Source organism: Saccopteryx leptura, chromosome 1 (assembly GCF_036850995.1).
Source record: "Saccopteryx leptura isolate mSacLep1 chromosome 1, mSacLep1_pri_phased_curated, whole genome shotgun sequence".
Lineage (NCBI taxonomy): Eukaryota > Metazoa > Chordata > Mammalia > Chiroptera > Emballonuridae > Saccopteryx > Saccopteryx leptura.
This window is the reverse complement of record NC_089503.1, coordinates 93,399,196-93,414,897: the sequence shown is the minus strand read 5'-3', so window position 1 is coordinate 93,414,897 and position 15,702 is coordinate 93,399,196. Positions and strand designations below refer to the sequence as shown.

At 36.0% G+C, this 15,702-nt stretch overlaps 1 protein-coding gene across 2 annotated transcripts in view; it reads right to left on the bottom strand.

Moving 5' to 3' along the window:
• The window catches only part of CUL5 (cullin 5), a 95,705-nt gene that overhangs the window by 15,320 nt on the left and 64,683 nt on the right, over window positions 1-15,702 (bottom strand). For both annotated transcript variants that reach the window (XM_066371601.1, XM_066371602.1), the window contains exons 9-11: window positions 14,748-14,878; window positions 14,388-14,495; window positions 11,472-11,536 (exon numbers count right to left, since the gene is read on the bottom strand). In XM_066371601.1, coding sequence (XP_066227698.1) covers window positions 11,472-11,536; window positions 14,388-14,495; window positions 14,748-14,878 — 304 coding nt within the window. The remainder of the gene's footprint in view (window positions 1-11,471; window positions 11,537-14,387; window positions 14,496-14,747; window positions 14,879-15,702) is intronic.

Genomic DNA, 15,702 nt, shown 5'->3' with positions numbered 1-15,702 from the left:
TTCTCCAATTCAACCTGTTGTAAAGACAGCTGTCTTTTATTGTCGTTTCTTTGAAAGTAGTGTGTCATTTTATGCCCTGGCTATTTTAGCTTTTTTTTGTTTGTTTTTAGTTAACTGTTGTTTACTATGATATACTCAGGAATGGTTCAATTTGTATGTACCCTGCATGGGATTAAACAGATGCTTAAATCTAAGAGTTGATATCTTTAACAATTTTGAAAAATTTTGATCAATAGCTCCTCAATTATTGCTTATGCCCCTCATTCTGTTTTCTATGATCCCAATTACATATTGTTATAGATATTTTACCTTTTCTCAGGTAATGATTTCCACCTATTTGTCCATGAATATTATTAATACTTATAATCTATTTAGGATTGAGATAAAATCCATACACCATACAATTGACGCACTTAAAATGTACAATTCAATGTCATTTAAATACATTCACAAGGTTGCAGACTATCATCATAATAATATTTTCAAACATTTTCATTACTCCAAAAAGAAACCCCATATTCATTAGCAGTTACATGCCATTCTCCACCTATCCCTTCCTCATATCCTTGGCTACAACTCATCTACTTTCTGTCTCTATGGATTTCCCTATCTTGGACATCTCACACAATATGTGGGCTTTGTGAATGATTTCTCTTATTTAGCATAATGTTTTTAAGATTGATCCATGTCATAGTATGTGTCAGTTCATTCCTTTCTAAAAACATTTATCTTTTGGAGGTGGGGGAAAAAAATTTATCTTTTTATTGTGGTGAAAAGAAAGCATTTTAACCATTTTTAAGCATACAAATCAATGGAAGCACATTCACAAATGTTCTTCAAAAATCACCACTGTCTATGTCCAGAATTTTTGCATCATCCCAACAGAAGTCCTGTTCCCATTAAATAATAACTTTCCACTCCCTGTCCCCTTAATCCTTGGTAAGTCTATCCTATATTCTCTATCAATAAATCTGACTACTCCAGATAAGTCATATAAGTGAACTTATACAAAATTTATCCTTTTATGTCCAGCTTATTTTACCAAGCATAATATTCTCAAGGTTGTATTCATGTAATCATATATATCAGAATTTCACTTGTTTTTAAGGCTGAATAATATTTTGTTGCATAGATATATCACATTTTACTTATCCATTCATCAGAAAATAGACATCTGGGTTGTTCCTATTTCTTTTGGCTATTAAGAATAATGCTGCTATAAACATTCATAGTAAGTACAAGTTTTTGACTGGTTGTATATATTCATTTCTCTTGTGTATATACCGAAGATTGGAACTGCTAGGTTATATGGTAACCCTATGTTTAACTTCTTGAGAAACTACCAAGCTATTTTCAAAGTAGCTGCACATGACCCTGTTCGGGTAGCTCAGTTGGTTAGAGTGTCATTCTGATATGCTAAGGTTTTTCATTCGCGGTCAGGGCACATACAAGAAACAACCAATGAATGCATAAATAAGTGGAACAACAAATCGATGTTTCTCTCTTTTTCTCCCTCCTATCCTCTTTCTCAAAAAACAAAACAAAACAAAAAAACAAAAACCCCAATAACACCCCCCTCAAACCACCTCAAAGTAACTGCATACAAACTACATATGATTACAATGTCTCCACATCCTCATTAAAACTTGCTAACACCTTTTTAATTTGGGCCATCCTAGTGGGTGTGAGTGGTTAAGCGATTGATTTTAATTATTTTGAAGTCCTTGTATGCTAACTCCAATATTAGAATCATCTGAGAGTTTGCTTCTAAAATGATCTTTTTTTTTTTTTTTTTTCCCCCCTGAAGCTGGAAACGGGGATAGACAGTCAGACAGACTCCCGCATGCGCCCGACCGGGATCCACCCGGCACGCCCACCAGGGGGCGATGCTCTGCCCACCAGGGGGCGTCACTCTGCCGCGACCAGAGCCACTCTAGCGCCTGGGGCAGAGGCCAAGGAGCCATCCCCAGCGCCCGGGCCATCTTTGCTCCAATGGAGCCTTGGCTGCGGGAGGGGAAGAGAGAGACAGAGAGGAAGGAGAAGGGGATAGAGAAGCAAACGGGCGCCTCTCCTATGTGCCCTGGCCGGGAATCGAACCCGGGTCCCCTGCACGCCAGGCTGACGCTCTACCACTGAGCCAACCGGCCAGGGCCTAAAATGATTTTTTTAATTGATCATAAGCTTTTCTGTTTTTATAGGACTAGTATGTCAGACTAAATACTAGGCACTGCACATTAAAAAAATCTTAAGAGGCAAAAGAGTATGTTATCTTCCATTAAGAGTGAGTTCACCCTTATTCCTTTACACCTGTCAGAATGGCTATCATCAATAAACAAACAAGTACTGCTAAGGATATAGAAAAAGGGAAACCCTTGTACACTGTTGGTGGGAATGCAGATAGGTGCAGCCACTATGGAAAACAGCATGGAGGTTCCTCAAAATATTTAATGAAACTGCCTTATAATTCAGTGATTCCACTTCTGGGTATGTATCTAAATAAACCCAAAACACTCATTCAAAAGAATTTACGCATCCCTATGTTCATTGAGCTTTATTTATAATAGCCAAGATACGGAAACAACCCAAGTGCCCATCATAAACGAGTGGATATGTTACTGCTATAATAAACTGTTCTTTGTCTCTAAAAGAAACAAACAAATAAAAATGAGTGAATAAAAAAGTGGTGGCACACATACACAACGGAGTATTACTTGGCCATAAAAACAAATGAAATCTTACCATTTGTGACAGCATGGGTGCACCTAGAGGGTATTATGCTAAGTAAAATAAGTCAGACAGATTTCACTTACGTATAGAATGATTTCACTTATATGTAGACTCCAAAGAACAAAATAAATGAGCACACAAAACTGAAAGTCTCTCAGAAGCAGAGAACAGGCTGATAGTTTGACTGAAGGGGGTTTGGAGGTCTGGGAGAAAAAGGTAAAGAGACTAAGAACTACAACTTAAAGTTACAAAACAGTCATGGGGATATAAAATACAGCTTAGGAACTATAGTCAATAATATTGTAACAACTACTGTATTTCTGCATGTATAAGATGCACCTTAATTTTGGAAAAAAAATGTATTACATAAAGTTATTAAGCTCAAGTTTTATTCATCATAAAATTCGTACAACTTTTTATCACTGCCAAAACTCCTATCAATTAGCTTGTGCTCATCTGTGTCTGATGACGAATCACTGTCTTCATATATTGATTGCCTTGTCCTCAGTACTATCTATGGCATTTGAAATGCCATAACCACTGTATAAGACACACCCAGTTTTTATACCCCAAATTTTTCAGAAAAGGGTGTGTCTTATACATGGTATGTATGGGTGCCAGGTGGGGACTGAAAATAATGAGGGGATCACTTTGTAAAGTATATGATTGCCTACCACTATGATGTACACATGAAAGTAATACAAAATAATATTGAACATATACTGTAATTGAGAAACCAAAAGTGATTCACCCTTCGTTCTACTATGAAAGAGGCTGATAACTTTAATAGAATTAGAAACTGAGTTGGTTTGATCAGTCTATGTCTGCTTAGCCAGTGTATCAAAGGAAGGTCCCTCCTGGGCTTTTGACTAAGAGTCTAGTGGGTTTTGTCATTCCAGTCCTGTATGACTACCAAAAGCTCTACTGTCCTCCAGCAGGATTGCTCAGCCTACGCTAAACCTAATTCTCAGCTGCTTTTCAGGGAAACACACTACAAATACTCAGCTAACCTCTGAAAGATTCTCTCTCATTTAAATAAATTTCCAGTCTTTTGTCCTAGTTGCTTCTGTAGCTCTTTGGAAATATTAAAATGACTACTTTCTAAATTTATCTGATTTTTCTGCTGGCTATCAATGCAAGTGTTAGCCTATCACAAACTCCTCCATTCCTCCTCGAAAGTGAGTCTCCTGAATAACTGGATGTTACCAGCAGTTTTATTTTTCTAAAACATCATCTCTATCACTTCCAATAGCCACAACACCCATGCCTGATACTTGGATCAGCTAATCATACTTATTTTATTCCACAGAAGTTTTCTACTTTAATCTGGAGGCTAAGGTAGGAGGACGTGGTGATCTTAGAATCAGAAAATAAAGAGAAACCCAGAAATCCCCACTTCGGGGAATTGAGACCACAGATACACTTTCACACATATAAAATAAAAAATATACAATATTATTTTCTGGAACACTATTAGTAGGAGCAAAATATCAGAAACTATGCAGTGTGGCAATAAAGGATCAGTTAACTATGCTAATCTATCAGACAGAATGCCATGCTGCCATGAATAAAAATGAAGTTATAAAAATCCCAGAGTGAATATACTCAGTGGTGAACAACTGAGAGAGTTCTCCCAACAATCAGAAGCAAGACAAGGATGCCCATGTTCACTACTGCTACTCATCCTGTATTAAAAGTTCCAGTTAGAACAATTAGGCAGAAAAAGGTGCCTGACCAGGTGGTGGGACAGTGGACAGAGTGTCAACCTGGAATGCTAAGGACCGAGGCTTGAAACCCCGAGGTTGCCGGTTTGAGTGTGGGCTCACCAGCTCGAGCGATGAGTTGTAGGCTTGAATGTGGGATCATAGACATGACCCACCCCATGGTCACTGGCTTGAGCTCAAGGTTGCTGGCCTGAGCAGAGGGTTACTGGCTCAGCTAGAGCCCCCTGTTCAAGGCACATATGAGAAAGCAATCAATGAACAACTAAAGTGCTGCAATTATGAGTTGATGCTTCTCATCTGTCTGTTCTTCTCGCTCTCTCTCTCTTTTTTTTAAAAAAAGGCATCCAAATTGGAAAGGAAAAAGTAAAAGTTTCTTTATTACAGACCAAGGAATAAATTTACCCAAAGACATGGAAGCCCAGACAGGGTAAAAGAGTCATCCATGTAGAATTGCAGCCTTGCACGGGACGTCAGAGCCTAGACTGGGTAAGTTAGACATCCACTAGAAAGGCTTAGCATCAGATGTCAAAGTCCAAATAGGTAAGAGGCATACTGACATGGAAAAGTGGCAAGGTATGAAGTGAGAGCAAATAGGTAAGGAGGTTGTCCATGTAAGGGAAGGCACAATGGTAGATGTTAAGGTTTCAGCAGGTTAAGGAAGGCATCCATGTAGAGGGGGACCCAAGGTGGAGATTCACAGTCTCAGTAGGGTGAGGAACGCATCCACAAGAAAACAAGGCCATGCGCTGTATTGGAAATATGTATGTGTATCTTTTAGTTTGTCCACTGAGGAGGCCAAGAAACAGTGACACCCAAATGTGAATATACCAAGCACCAGATGTTGTCCACTAAATACCACCATTCACTGAAAGGACTAGAGCTCTGTGAAAAAATAGCTCATGCCAAGGCTGGGAAAGAGAAAGTACAAAATGAACCTGGAAATCCTCATGTACCAAAAAAGGAAGAGTTTACTGTTAAAAATTAGGACTCCAAATCAGCCCCCAATAGTGAAATCTAGGATATGATTAAACAGAAAACCATGAGTTCATATTGATATGATAAATCAATGTATAAATTGGAAATATAATGAGCAATAGAATCTTTACATAGTTCTAAGGTACCAGTCACAAAATAATTACAAAGAGAAAAAGAATAACTTTCTAGTGGAAAAGTCTGACAGACAGCAACTTAATCAAACTAAACATGACCTGTAATGGCATAAATCAAAATCGTGCACCCTCAGATAAGATGCAATGACAGGAACAGTTTCGCTTCTGCCAAAGATACAAACCTGAATCTAATTACAGGAAAACATCAAATTAACTCAAACTAAGGGACACTAGAAAATAACTGGCCTGTAATCTTCAAATGTCACGAGAGTCAAAGAAAATTTAAGAGATGGTTCTACACTAAAGAGGACCAACAAAATATGACTAGATGCAACACACGATTCTGTGCTAGATTTTCCTATTAAAAAATACATTATAGCCTGATCTGTTGTGGTGCAATGCATAAAGCGTTGACCTGGAATGCTGAGGTCATCAGTTCAAAACCCCAGGCTTGCCCAGTCAAGGCATAGATGAGAAGCAACTACTATGAGATAGTGTTTCCCATTCCCTGACGCTTCTAAAATCAACAAATAAATCTTTAAAAATACCCACATTATATATAGTCAATAAATGAAATTTAAAAGGATTTGAGAAATAGATGATAGTATGCATCAAAGTCAATTTCCTGACTTTGGTAGTTATATTATGATTGTATTTATAGAAAATGATAAACAACTTACTCTCAAATGGTTCTAGAGAAAAATTTTTTTGTTTTTGTTTGTTCGTTTGTTTTACAGAGACAGAGAGAGTCAGAGAGAGGGATAGACAGAGACAGACAGACAGGAACGGAGAGATGAGAAGCATCAATCATTAGTTTTTCATTGCGTGTTGCAACACTTTAATTGTTCACTGATTGCTTTCTCATATATGCCTTGACTGCGGGCCTTCAGCAGACCGAGTGACCCCTTGCTTGAGCCAGCGACCTTGGGCTCAAGCTGGTGAGCTTTTTGCTCAAACCAGTTGAGTCCACGCTCAAGCTGGAGACCTCAGGGTCTCGAATCTGGGTCTTCCGCATCCCAGTCCGACGCTCTATCCACTGTGCCACCGCCTGGTGAGGCTAGAGAAAAAGTTTTAATGAATTTTTAGAGAAAATAAAGAATAATACTTATAACTTTATGTACATAAATTTGACAAATTAGAAAAAAATGAACAAATTCCTTGAAAACTACAACTTAGCAAAATCAAAACTAGATGAAATAAAAAATCTGAAGAGCCTAGTAGCTATTAAAGAAATTGAACATATAATCAAAATCTGCCCATAAAAATACTCCAGGCCCAGATGGGTTTTAATTATGAACTCTATCAAACATTTAAGGAAGAAGTTATACCAATATACAAAATAGGAAATAATTCCCAACCCATTTTTTGAAGTCAGCATAATCCTGATACCAGAAAATGACAAAAAAAATTTACAGAAATGAAAATCTGTACTTGGCACAAAACCAGAAAAGAAGATAAATCCTTCGTGAACATAGACAAGAAATAATCTAAGAAAACATTAGTGAATTTTTACAACATTTTGTGAATCTATACTTATCTAAAACTCAAAAATAAAAACAACTATGAACTGAATTTAGGAATACATAAAAATACATCATGACTAAGTAGAGTTTATTCCAGGAATTCAAACTTGTTAAATGTGTTTTTCTTTAAACTATTGTATTTTATCACGTCAAAAGAATAAGGAAGACTAATCTTATGATTATCTCAACATAGAAAAAGACATTTAGTGAAAGTTAACACCCATTATAAAAACTTTTAGTTAAATTAGGAGTAAAAAGTGATCCATTCAAGGGTATCTGTGAAAAATCCTCATTTAACTTTGTACTCAATGATGAAATATGATATTAAAGGAATTCCCCTTGAGCTTGCCCAAAACGGCAAGGATGACTATTCTTATACTTTCATTCAACATTATATTTATGATCCTAGCCAGCGCATTAAGACAAGAAAAATAAGTGCTATAAATATCAGAAAGGAAGGAGTAATACTGTCTTTATTCACAGATTATTTTGATTGTTACACTGAAACTCTTAAGAAATCTATAAAACAATTATTATAACTTTAACATGGTAACAAAATATAAGATAAATTACAAAAATTAATCATATTTCCATATACTTGCAAATACTAGACTATCAAAGGCACTCATGGAAAGAACCAAAATTACCTCAAGACTGACTACAAAACTATAATAATCATGACAATGTGGTAATGGCCTAAGGATACCCAAATAAATCAGTGGAATAGAATAGAGAGCCCAGAAAATAAATATATATTTAAGTCACTTGATTTTTGACAAAGGGCACCAAAAGCAATGCAGTAGGGAATGGAAAGTATGTATTTCTAACAAATGGTAATGAAACCACTTGCTATTCATATGGAAAAGAAATAAAGAAATTTAACCTCTAATGTACACTATACAAAAACATTAATTTAAGATGAATCTTAGATATAATGTGAAAACAAAAATTAGAAAGTTTCAAGAAGAAAACATTATCTCCATGACCTAAGGGTAGATGACAGAGGTAGACAAAGGTCTGCTAAAAAAAACACAAAGAGCAAAAATCATGAAAGAAAACCATATATCTTATAAAGGATCTGTATACAGAATATATAAGAACTCTTATAGTTCACTAAAAATAAAAATAAAAAAATAAATTAAAAAAAGTAAATTTGCTTAAAAAATTTTTTTTTCCAAAGAGAGAGAGAGAGGATAAAGGGGGAAAGGTGAGAGAGAAAAAGAGAACTGGAGAGAGGAAGGGAGGGTAGAGTAAAGGAAAGGAGGGAGAGAGAAAGAAGAAGAGACACATTGGGGAGAGACACATCAATAGTTGTTCCACTGCTTGATCTGTGGTAGCGCAGTGACCTGGAATGCTGAGATCTCCAATTAGAAACCTGGGTTTGCCTAATCAAGGAACATGCAATAAGCAACCAATGAACAACTAAAGTGAAGAAACTATGAGTTGGTACTTCTTGCGCCCCATCCCTCCTCTCTCTGTGAAAATCAATAAATAATCTAAAAAAAAAAACAACCAACCATAAACCTTGTTTTCCACTTAGTTGCTTTTCATATGTGTCCTGATTTGGAATCGAACCCATGACCTTAGTGTGCCAGGAGGACCTCTACCCACTGAGTAACCCAGCCAGGGTTGAATGCTTTATAAAGGAAAATATAATGCCCCAAAATACATGAAAAAGGACTCAACATCAACAGTCATGGGGAAATTTGAATTAAAGCTATGAGATATCACTACTAATATCCAACATGACTAAAATTAAAATGACAATACTAAAGGACTGGAGAGGGAAGATTAATTGGTACGCTCACACTTTGCTGGTGTAAATGTAAAACAGTACAAATCAACACTATGCTGAACTGAAAGAAGCTTTACAAGAAAAAGTATGTATTGTTTAATTACATTCATACAAAGTGCTAGATCAGTCAAAGCTAACCTATGTTAAAATGATCAGAACAATAGTTGTCCCTAGAAGGGGTGGAGGTGGACTGACTGAGAATGGGCATGAGGCAACTCAAGGATGATGAAGATATTGTATACCTTAAGAGCAGTGTAGGCATTTGTCAAATCTCATAAATTGTACATTTAAGATTTAATATGCGGCCTGACCAGGCGGTGGCGCAGTGGATAGAGCGTTGGACTGGGATGCGGAGGACCCAGGTTCAAGACCCCGAGGTCATCAGCTTGAGCGCGGGCTCATCTGGTTTGAGCAAAGCTCACCAGCTTGGACCCAAGGTCACTGGCTTGAGCAAGGGGTTACTTGGTCTGCTGTAGCCCCACGGTCAAGGCACATATGAGAAAGCAATTAATGAGCAACTAAGGTGTCGCAACGAAAAACTAATGATTGATGCTTCTCATCTCTCTGCGTTCTTGTTGTCCCTATCTATCCCTCTCTCTGACTCTCTGTCTCTGTAAAAAAAAAAAAAAAAAAAAAAAAAAAAGAAAGAAAAAAGATGTAATATGCATATGTAGGTAAATTTTATTTAAAAAATAAACACTCAATTCAACTTATGACTGCATGCTGAAGTGTTGAGGGAGTAAACATTATTGATGCTTGAAACTTCTTCTGAAATGTATTTAAAAAGTTGACTAATAAATAAATGTACAGAGAGATACATATTTAATAAAGCAGCAGAGTGACTATGATAAGTTTGAAAATTTTTTTCATTTCTTATTAATTTGAGAAAGAGAGAGAGAGAGAGAGAGAGAAACAAAGATCTGCTCCTGTATGTGACCTGATCAGGGATTGAACTGGCAATCTCTGAGCATCAGAATGATACTAACCAATTGAGCTATCCAACCAGGGCTGAAATATTTTTTTTTAAATGCTGAGGCAGGGGAGAATGTGGAAGACTTTTATGTATTAACATGAAGATATCTCCAAAATATAGTGTTATATGTTTCATATATTTCACAATTTATAGAAAACACAAAAGATGCCTTCTAAACAATGTCAGTTACTATAATACTCAGGTATCTAAGATTGTAACATAACTCAAATAAATTACATAACTAAAAAAAACCCCTAAAATTGTTAAAATAAAATTTAAAACTCTAAACTTTTCTTAAAAAATGCTATTTTAAAAATATTTTAGGACCTGGCCAGATGGCTCAGTGGTAGAGCATCGGGCCAGCATATGGAAGTTCCAGGTTCGATTCCCGATCAGGGCACACAGAGACGCCCATCTGCTTCTCCACCCTTCCCCCTCTCCTTTCTCTCTCTCTCTTCCCTTCCACAGCCAAGGCTCTATTAGAGCAAAGTTGGCCCCTGGTGCTGAGGATGGCTCCATGGCCTCTGCCTCAGGCACTAGAATGGCTCTGGTTGCAACAGAGCATTGCCCCCTAGTAGGCTTGCCAGGTGGATCCCGGTTGGGCATATGTGGGAGTCTGTCGCTCTGCCTCCCTGCTTCTCACTTCAGAAAAATACAAAAATAAATTTTTTTGGCGTTAAGTATAAAATTTGTTTAAAATAGCAATTTTCAGCTAGAAATTATATCAAAATATTTCTAATTAACTGTTAGTTCTACTTAGCACTACTCTCAAGAATCTTTAAATAGCTCAGATTTAGTACTATTTCATTAAATTTTGATTTTCAGGTTTTATATAATAGTACTTAGCACAAGTAAATTCATCCTACCAATTACAGATCAATTTTTAAAAATGGTAAATAAATATTTACTTTAAAACTGATTCTCATTTTTTTATCCTTATGCTGAATTGAATTTTATGCTTTTATGGGTAATAAAAGAACTTTAGTGACTAATAAGGAAGGCAAAGCAATCAAGTAGAGTTTCTAAAAGAAAAAGAACAAAACATTTTCCAGGTGGGTACTGGAAATATTGGGGTACACTTTGCAAACTATATGACTGTCTAACCACTATGCTCTACATCTAAAACTAATATAAAATAATATTAAATGTAAACTATAATTGAAAAATAAAATTAAAAAGCAAAAACAAAGAACAGAAAAGTTTTTCTACTTAAAAATAAAGTTTAATTTTTTTGATCATAAAAGGAGGTAACAATACAAAATTAAAAGTTGTGATAGCCCTGGCAGGGTAGTGCAGTAGCGCATTAACCCAATATGCCAAGGTTGCAGGTTCGATCCTTGGTCAGGACACATACAAGAATCAACCAGTGAATAATATATAAATAAGTGGAAAAACAGATTGATGTTTCTCTCTTTTTCCTCCCTCCCTAAAATCAATCAATAAAAAAATTTTTGAAATTGAGACAGTTTTTAATAATCAAAGGTTGCAAAAATCATAAAAGAAAACACAACAAAAAACACAACTAATTCAATTAGAAAAATAAGGCACTTTGCATACCCAATAACCGTATGACACTCTAAAAAATTTAAGAATTTTAAACATGATTTTTAAAAAACTTACCCTTTCTGCTTCAAAGGTAATTCAAGTTTAAATATGGTAGCATCATTAACAACTGCTTTATATGCCTGCAAATAATAATTTAAAATAAAATATAAACATTCTTTTTGATTTATATAGTTAAATTGTTATAATTCCAAAAAAAACCCATATAAAATATAAATTAGTTTTTATTTTTAATGATGTATCCAGCCTTATAGGATTTTTCAAGTCAATGACTTCAGCATACTTTTTGTCATTTTGTGATTACTATTCCTCCCAAGTGCCTAGGGTCAACCATACCATTTTCTCTTGTTCATACCTTATCCTGGAAATCGTTTTCATACTATCTCTTTTCACACTTCCAATATTCTTTTCTCCATGTACACTCTTGGCTGATAAGGTAACTTCCTAGTTCACTGAGAAAACTAATAACCAAAATATCCTCTTATTACTCTGGCATCACCAATTTTTTTCCTTGTCCATTGTTTCTACAGCCTCAGCACACATATTGCTATTCTTTAAATCTTAAAAATTCTCTCTTGGCTTTGTCTACCTTCAGTTACTGCCCCATTTCTCTCTTTAAGCTAAACTCCTGGAGGAACAATCTAAATCCTTTTCTACAATTTCTCTACTGCCATTCTTATCGGAAACCATTCTAATCAGGCTTTCTATACCATGACTCCACTCATTCATTCAGTCAAAATCACAATCTTCTTGTTGCTGAAGACAATGCTTAATCTAATCTCTATTGTATCTGACCTGTCAGAACCACTTTAAAACAGCAAATCATGCCCTCTTCCTGAAAGTGCTTTTCCACTTGTTCTCTAGCACACCACACACTCCTGACCATTCCACTCCTTCTCCTCTGCCCTCATGAGAGATGGTTCCTCATCTTTCTGATAACTAAATTTAGAATGCACCAAGCCAGTCCTTAGATCTCTTTTCTACCCTCACTCATTACAGTGGCAATCATAGTCAATGTCAGTGCTTTAAATACCATCTATATGCTGAAGGTATCAAATTTAAACTCCAGAGTTGACACTCTACAATCACTTCCAAGTTCATGTATATAGAGTTCCTAATCTCTCTGCAACCATCTCTCCCAAACATGATTCTTCCAATGTCTTCCCCCATTGCAGCAAGTATATGCTTCTAATTGATCAGATCAAGAATCTGAGTATCATCCTGAAACTATCTCTATCATATTCCACACCTGATTCATTCCCAAATCATGTATAGTCTATTTTCATAATGAAATCAGAATTCAACCTCTTTTGACTACCTCTACCCCAGTGGTCCCCAACCCCTGGGCCATGGACCGGTACCAGTCCGTGGGCCATTTGGTACTGGTCCGCAGAGAAAGAATAAATAACTTACATTATTTCCGTTTTATTTATATTTAAGTCTGAACGATGTTTTATTTTTAAAAAGTGACCGGATTCCCTCTGTTACATCCGTCTAAGACTCACTCTTGACACTTGTCTCAGTCACGTGATACATTTATCTGTTCCACCCTAAAGGCTGGTCCGAGAAAATATTTTCTGACATTAAACCAGTCCGTGGCCCAAAAAGGTTGGGGACCACTGCTCTACTCACAATTGTTCTGGACCAATTTTCCACCATTACTTAACTGAATTACTTAAACAGGTTCTTAACTGATAATGTTGCTTCTTCTCTTACCCCTTTCAATTTATTCTTTACATAGCAGTCAGGTTATCCTGTTAAAATGTAAGTCAGGTCCTGTCACTCTGTTCAAAAGCTTTCAATGACTTTCTGAACCTTATTCAGAGTAAAATCATGGTTCACAGAGCTTACATGACCTGGCTTCCTGTTAACCTCTTTGACTTTATTTTCTACTATTCTCCCCATTTCTCAACCTACTCTGGCCAAAAAGACCTCCTCCTTCTATGTTCCTGGAACATGACTGCTATATTCCTGCCTTAGAGCCTTTGCATTTTTCTGCCTCCTCCGGTAGGAACACTCTTCCCTCAGATAGCCACATGGTTTATTCTTAATCACCCTCAATCTTGACTCAAATGTCACCTCAAAGATGCCTTTGCAGGCCATTTAATTAATATTTCAAACCATCTTGTTATTTCCATTCTCCCTTAACCCCTTTCCTACTCCATCCATCTATCTGTAACCCTAACTATCTATCTTAAAATGTAAAAACCAGATGAGAACAAACGCCTACTAGAGGACGCTGATATATTTTTAGTCATAGAAGAAAAACCTAACTTGGGAAGTCAAGAAAAGTAGGTGAAAGGCGGTGGGGGTACAACAAAAAAAATAACCCAATGGTAATTTCCAGTAACAGATTTATGATGTTTAAAAAGATACAACTCTAAGGACAATACTATGTTTCATTATCATTTTCCCCTACTAGTGAGGATAGGAGAAGAGGGTATGAGAATCAAGGATAAATGTGATATAACTCTCATAGGGACCCTATGAAAGGATGGATGAATCAACTCTACTTGGGACAGGATGTGGGGGAAGCTCCAGATGTACACTTTGAGCTGGGTCATAAAGGAGGTTGAATAGAAATTCAATAATCAATATTAAAATAGAAACATTCTTAGAAAAATGAAGAGTGACTTTCTGACTAAATTCTAGTTCATAAGGACACCCAATTCTTACAAAAACAGAACAAATCATATATAATAAATATGGTTGCCCTTGACTCATGAGAAATCAGAGTTCCTAGGTTTTTAGTTTGTAATTTAATAGCATAATGATGCAAGTTTCTCATTGTTTCTCATTACAGATAAATGTTTTGGTAAACTACAGGTAAGTATAAAATGTGTATCCTTTCGGTTTTCCATAAACAGATTCATAAAATTGTTCTGTGCTTTGCTTTTAGAAGTAAACAGTATCTTTCCAAATGTAAACACAAAGTAAATGATGACAGTAGTGTTAATATACAGGAATATATACCTTATCTCTTGCAGTAAGAAATCGTGGATCATCTTGAAAAGCTTCTTTGACGAGTTTACTAAATCTATTAAATAGTGTAAGTAACTGCTCAACATATTTCTCAGAGTCCTAAAAATAAAATGTTTTATATTCAACTGAGTTTTTAAAAAGAAAAGAATACAAAAAAAGAAAATATAAACATAATTTTAATAAAACACGAAAGCCTTAAGATTTGGGAAATTTTCTGAAAATTTTTCTTCTTAAAATTAAAAGTTGTTCCAACATCACTGCTTTGCCACCAATTATTCTTTTAAATACCCAAATCTCCATTTAAAAAATAAACTTGATATTTATCTATCATTGCCATTAAGGAAAACTTACAGTAGTAATAGTTTCAGCAGCTGCTACCATATCTGCCAGGCCAGCACTAATGATATGTTCCTCCAAGTCTTTCAACATTGGCTCTATCCCATTAGGAACTTTGTCCATTAATGAAAACATTAAGTGTAATTCTGAAAGGATAAAACACACTCATGTAATCATTTCAAACATCAGAATAAATGTTCTCTTTGATATGTATCATGGCTCTAGAATGCCTGTGATAGTTAGAATTCAGAGAAATATTAGTTTGACGTTGACAGTATTTTGCAGGTACAGTTAGTTCAGGAGTTGTTATATTTAGTACTATAACTTCCTGATCCACTTATCAGTCTCATAAAAATTACTTTTAAAAGAAATTCTAGGTCCTGGCCATTTGGCTCAGTGGTAGACTGTCAGCCCAGCATGTGAATGTCCCAGGTTAGATTACCGGTCAGGGCATACAGGAGAAGTGATCATCTCCTTCTCTATCCTTCTCCCCCTTCTTTCTCTCTCTCTTTTCCCCTCCCTCAGTCATGGCTTGACTGGTTCAAGCACATCGGCCCTAGGTGCTAAGAATGGTTTCTTGGAGCCTCTGCCTCAGGTGCTAAAAATAGCTCAGTTACAAATATGGCCCCAGATGGGCACAGCATCAGCCCCAAATGGGGCTGCTGGGTGGATCATGGTTGGGGAGCATGTGGGAGTCTGTCTTTCTATCTCCCCTCTTCTCATTTGGAAAAAGGAGGAGAAAAAAACTCTAATTAAAAGTGATTGACAGCACATTGCAAAACCCAACTCTTAAAAAGTGAGTCATTTGTCAATATATGGAATATTTTTTATTCTAAGAAGTACAAAAGATTATGTGAAACATTAGCACATTTTATGAAGTAGACATAATATGAAATACAAAACCACATTACCAAGCAGTAAAAAAAAAATCATGTCACCAGACTGTTTAGAGTAATGATTATAAAATACA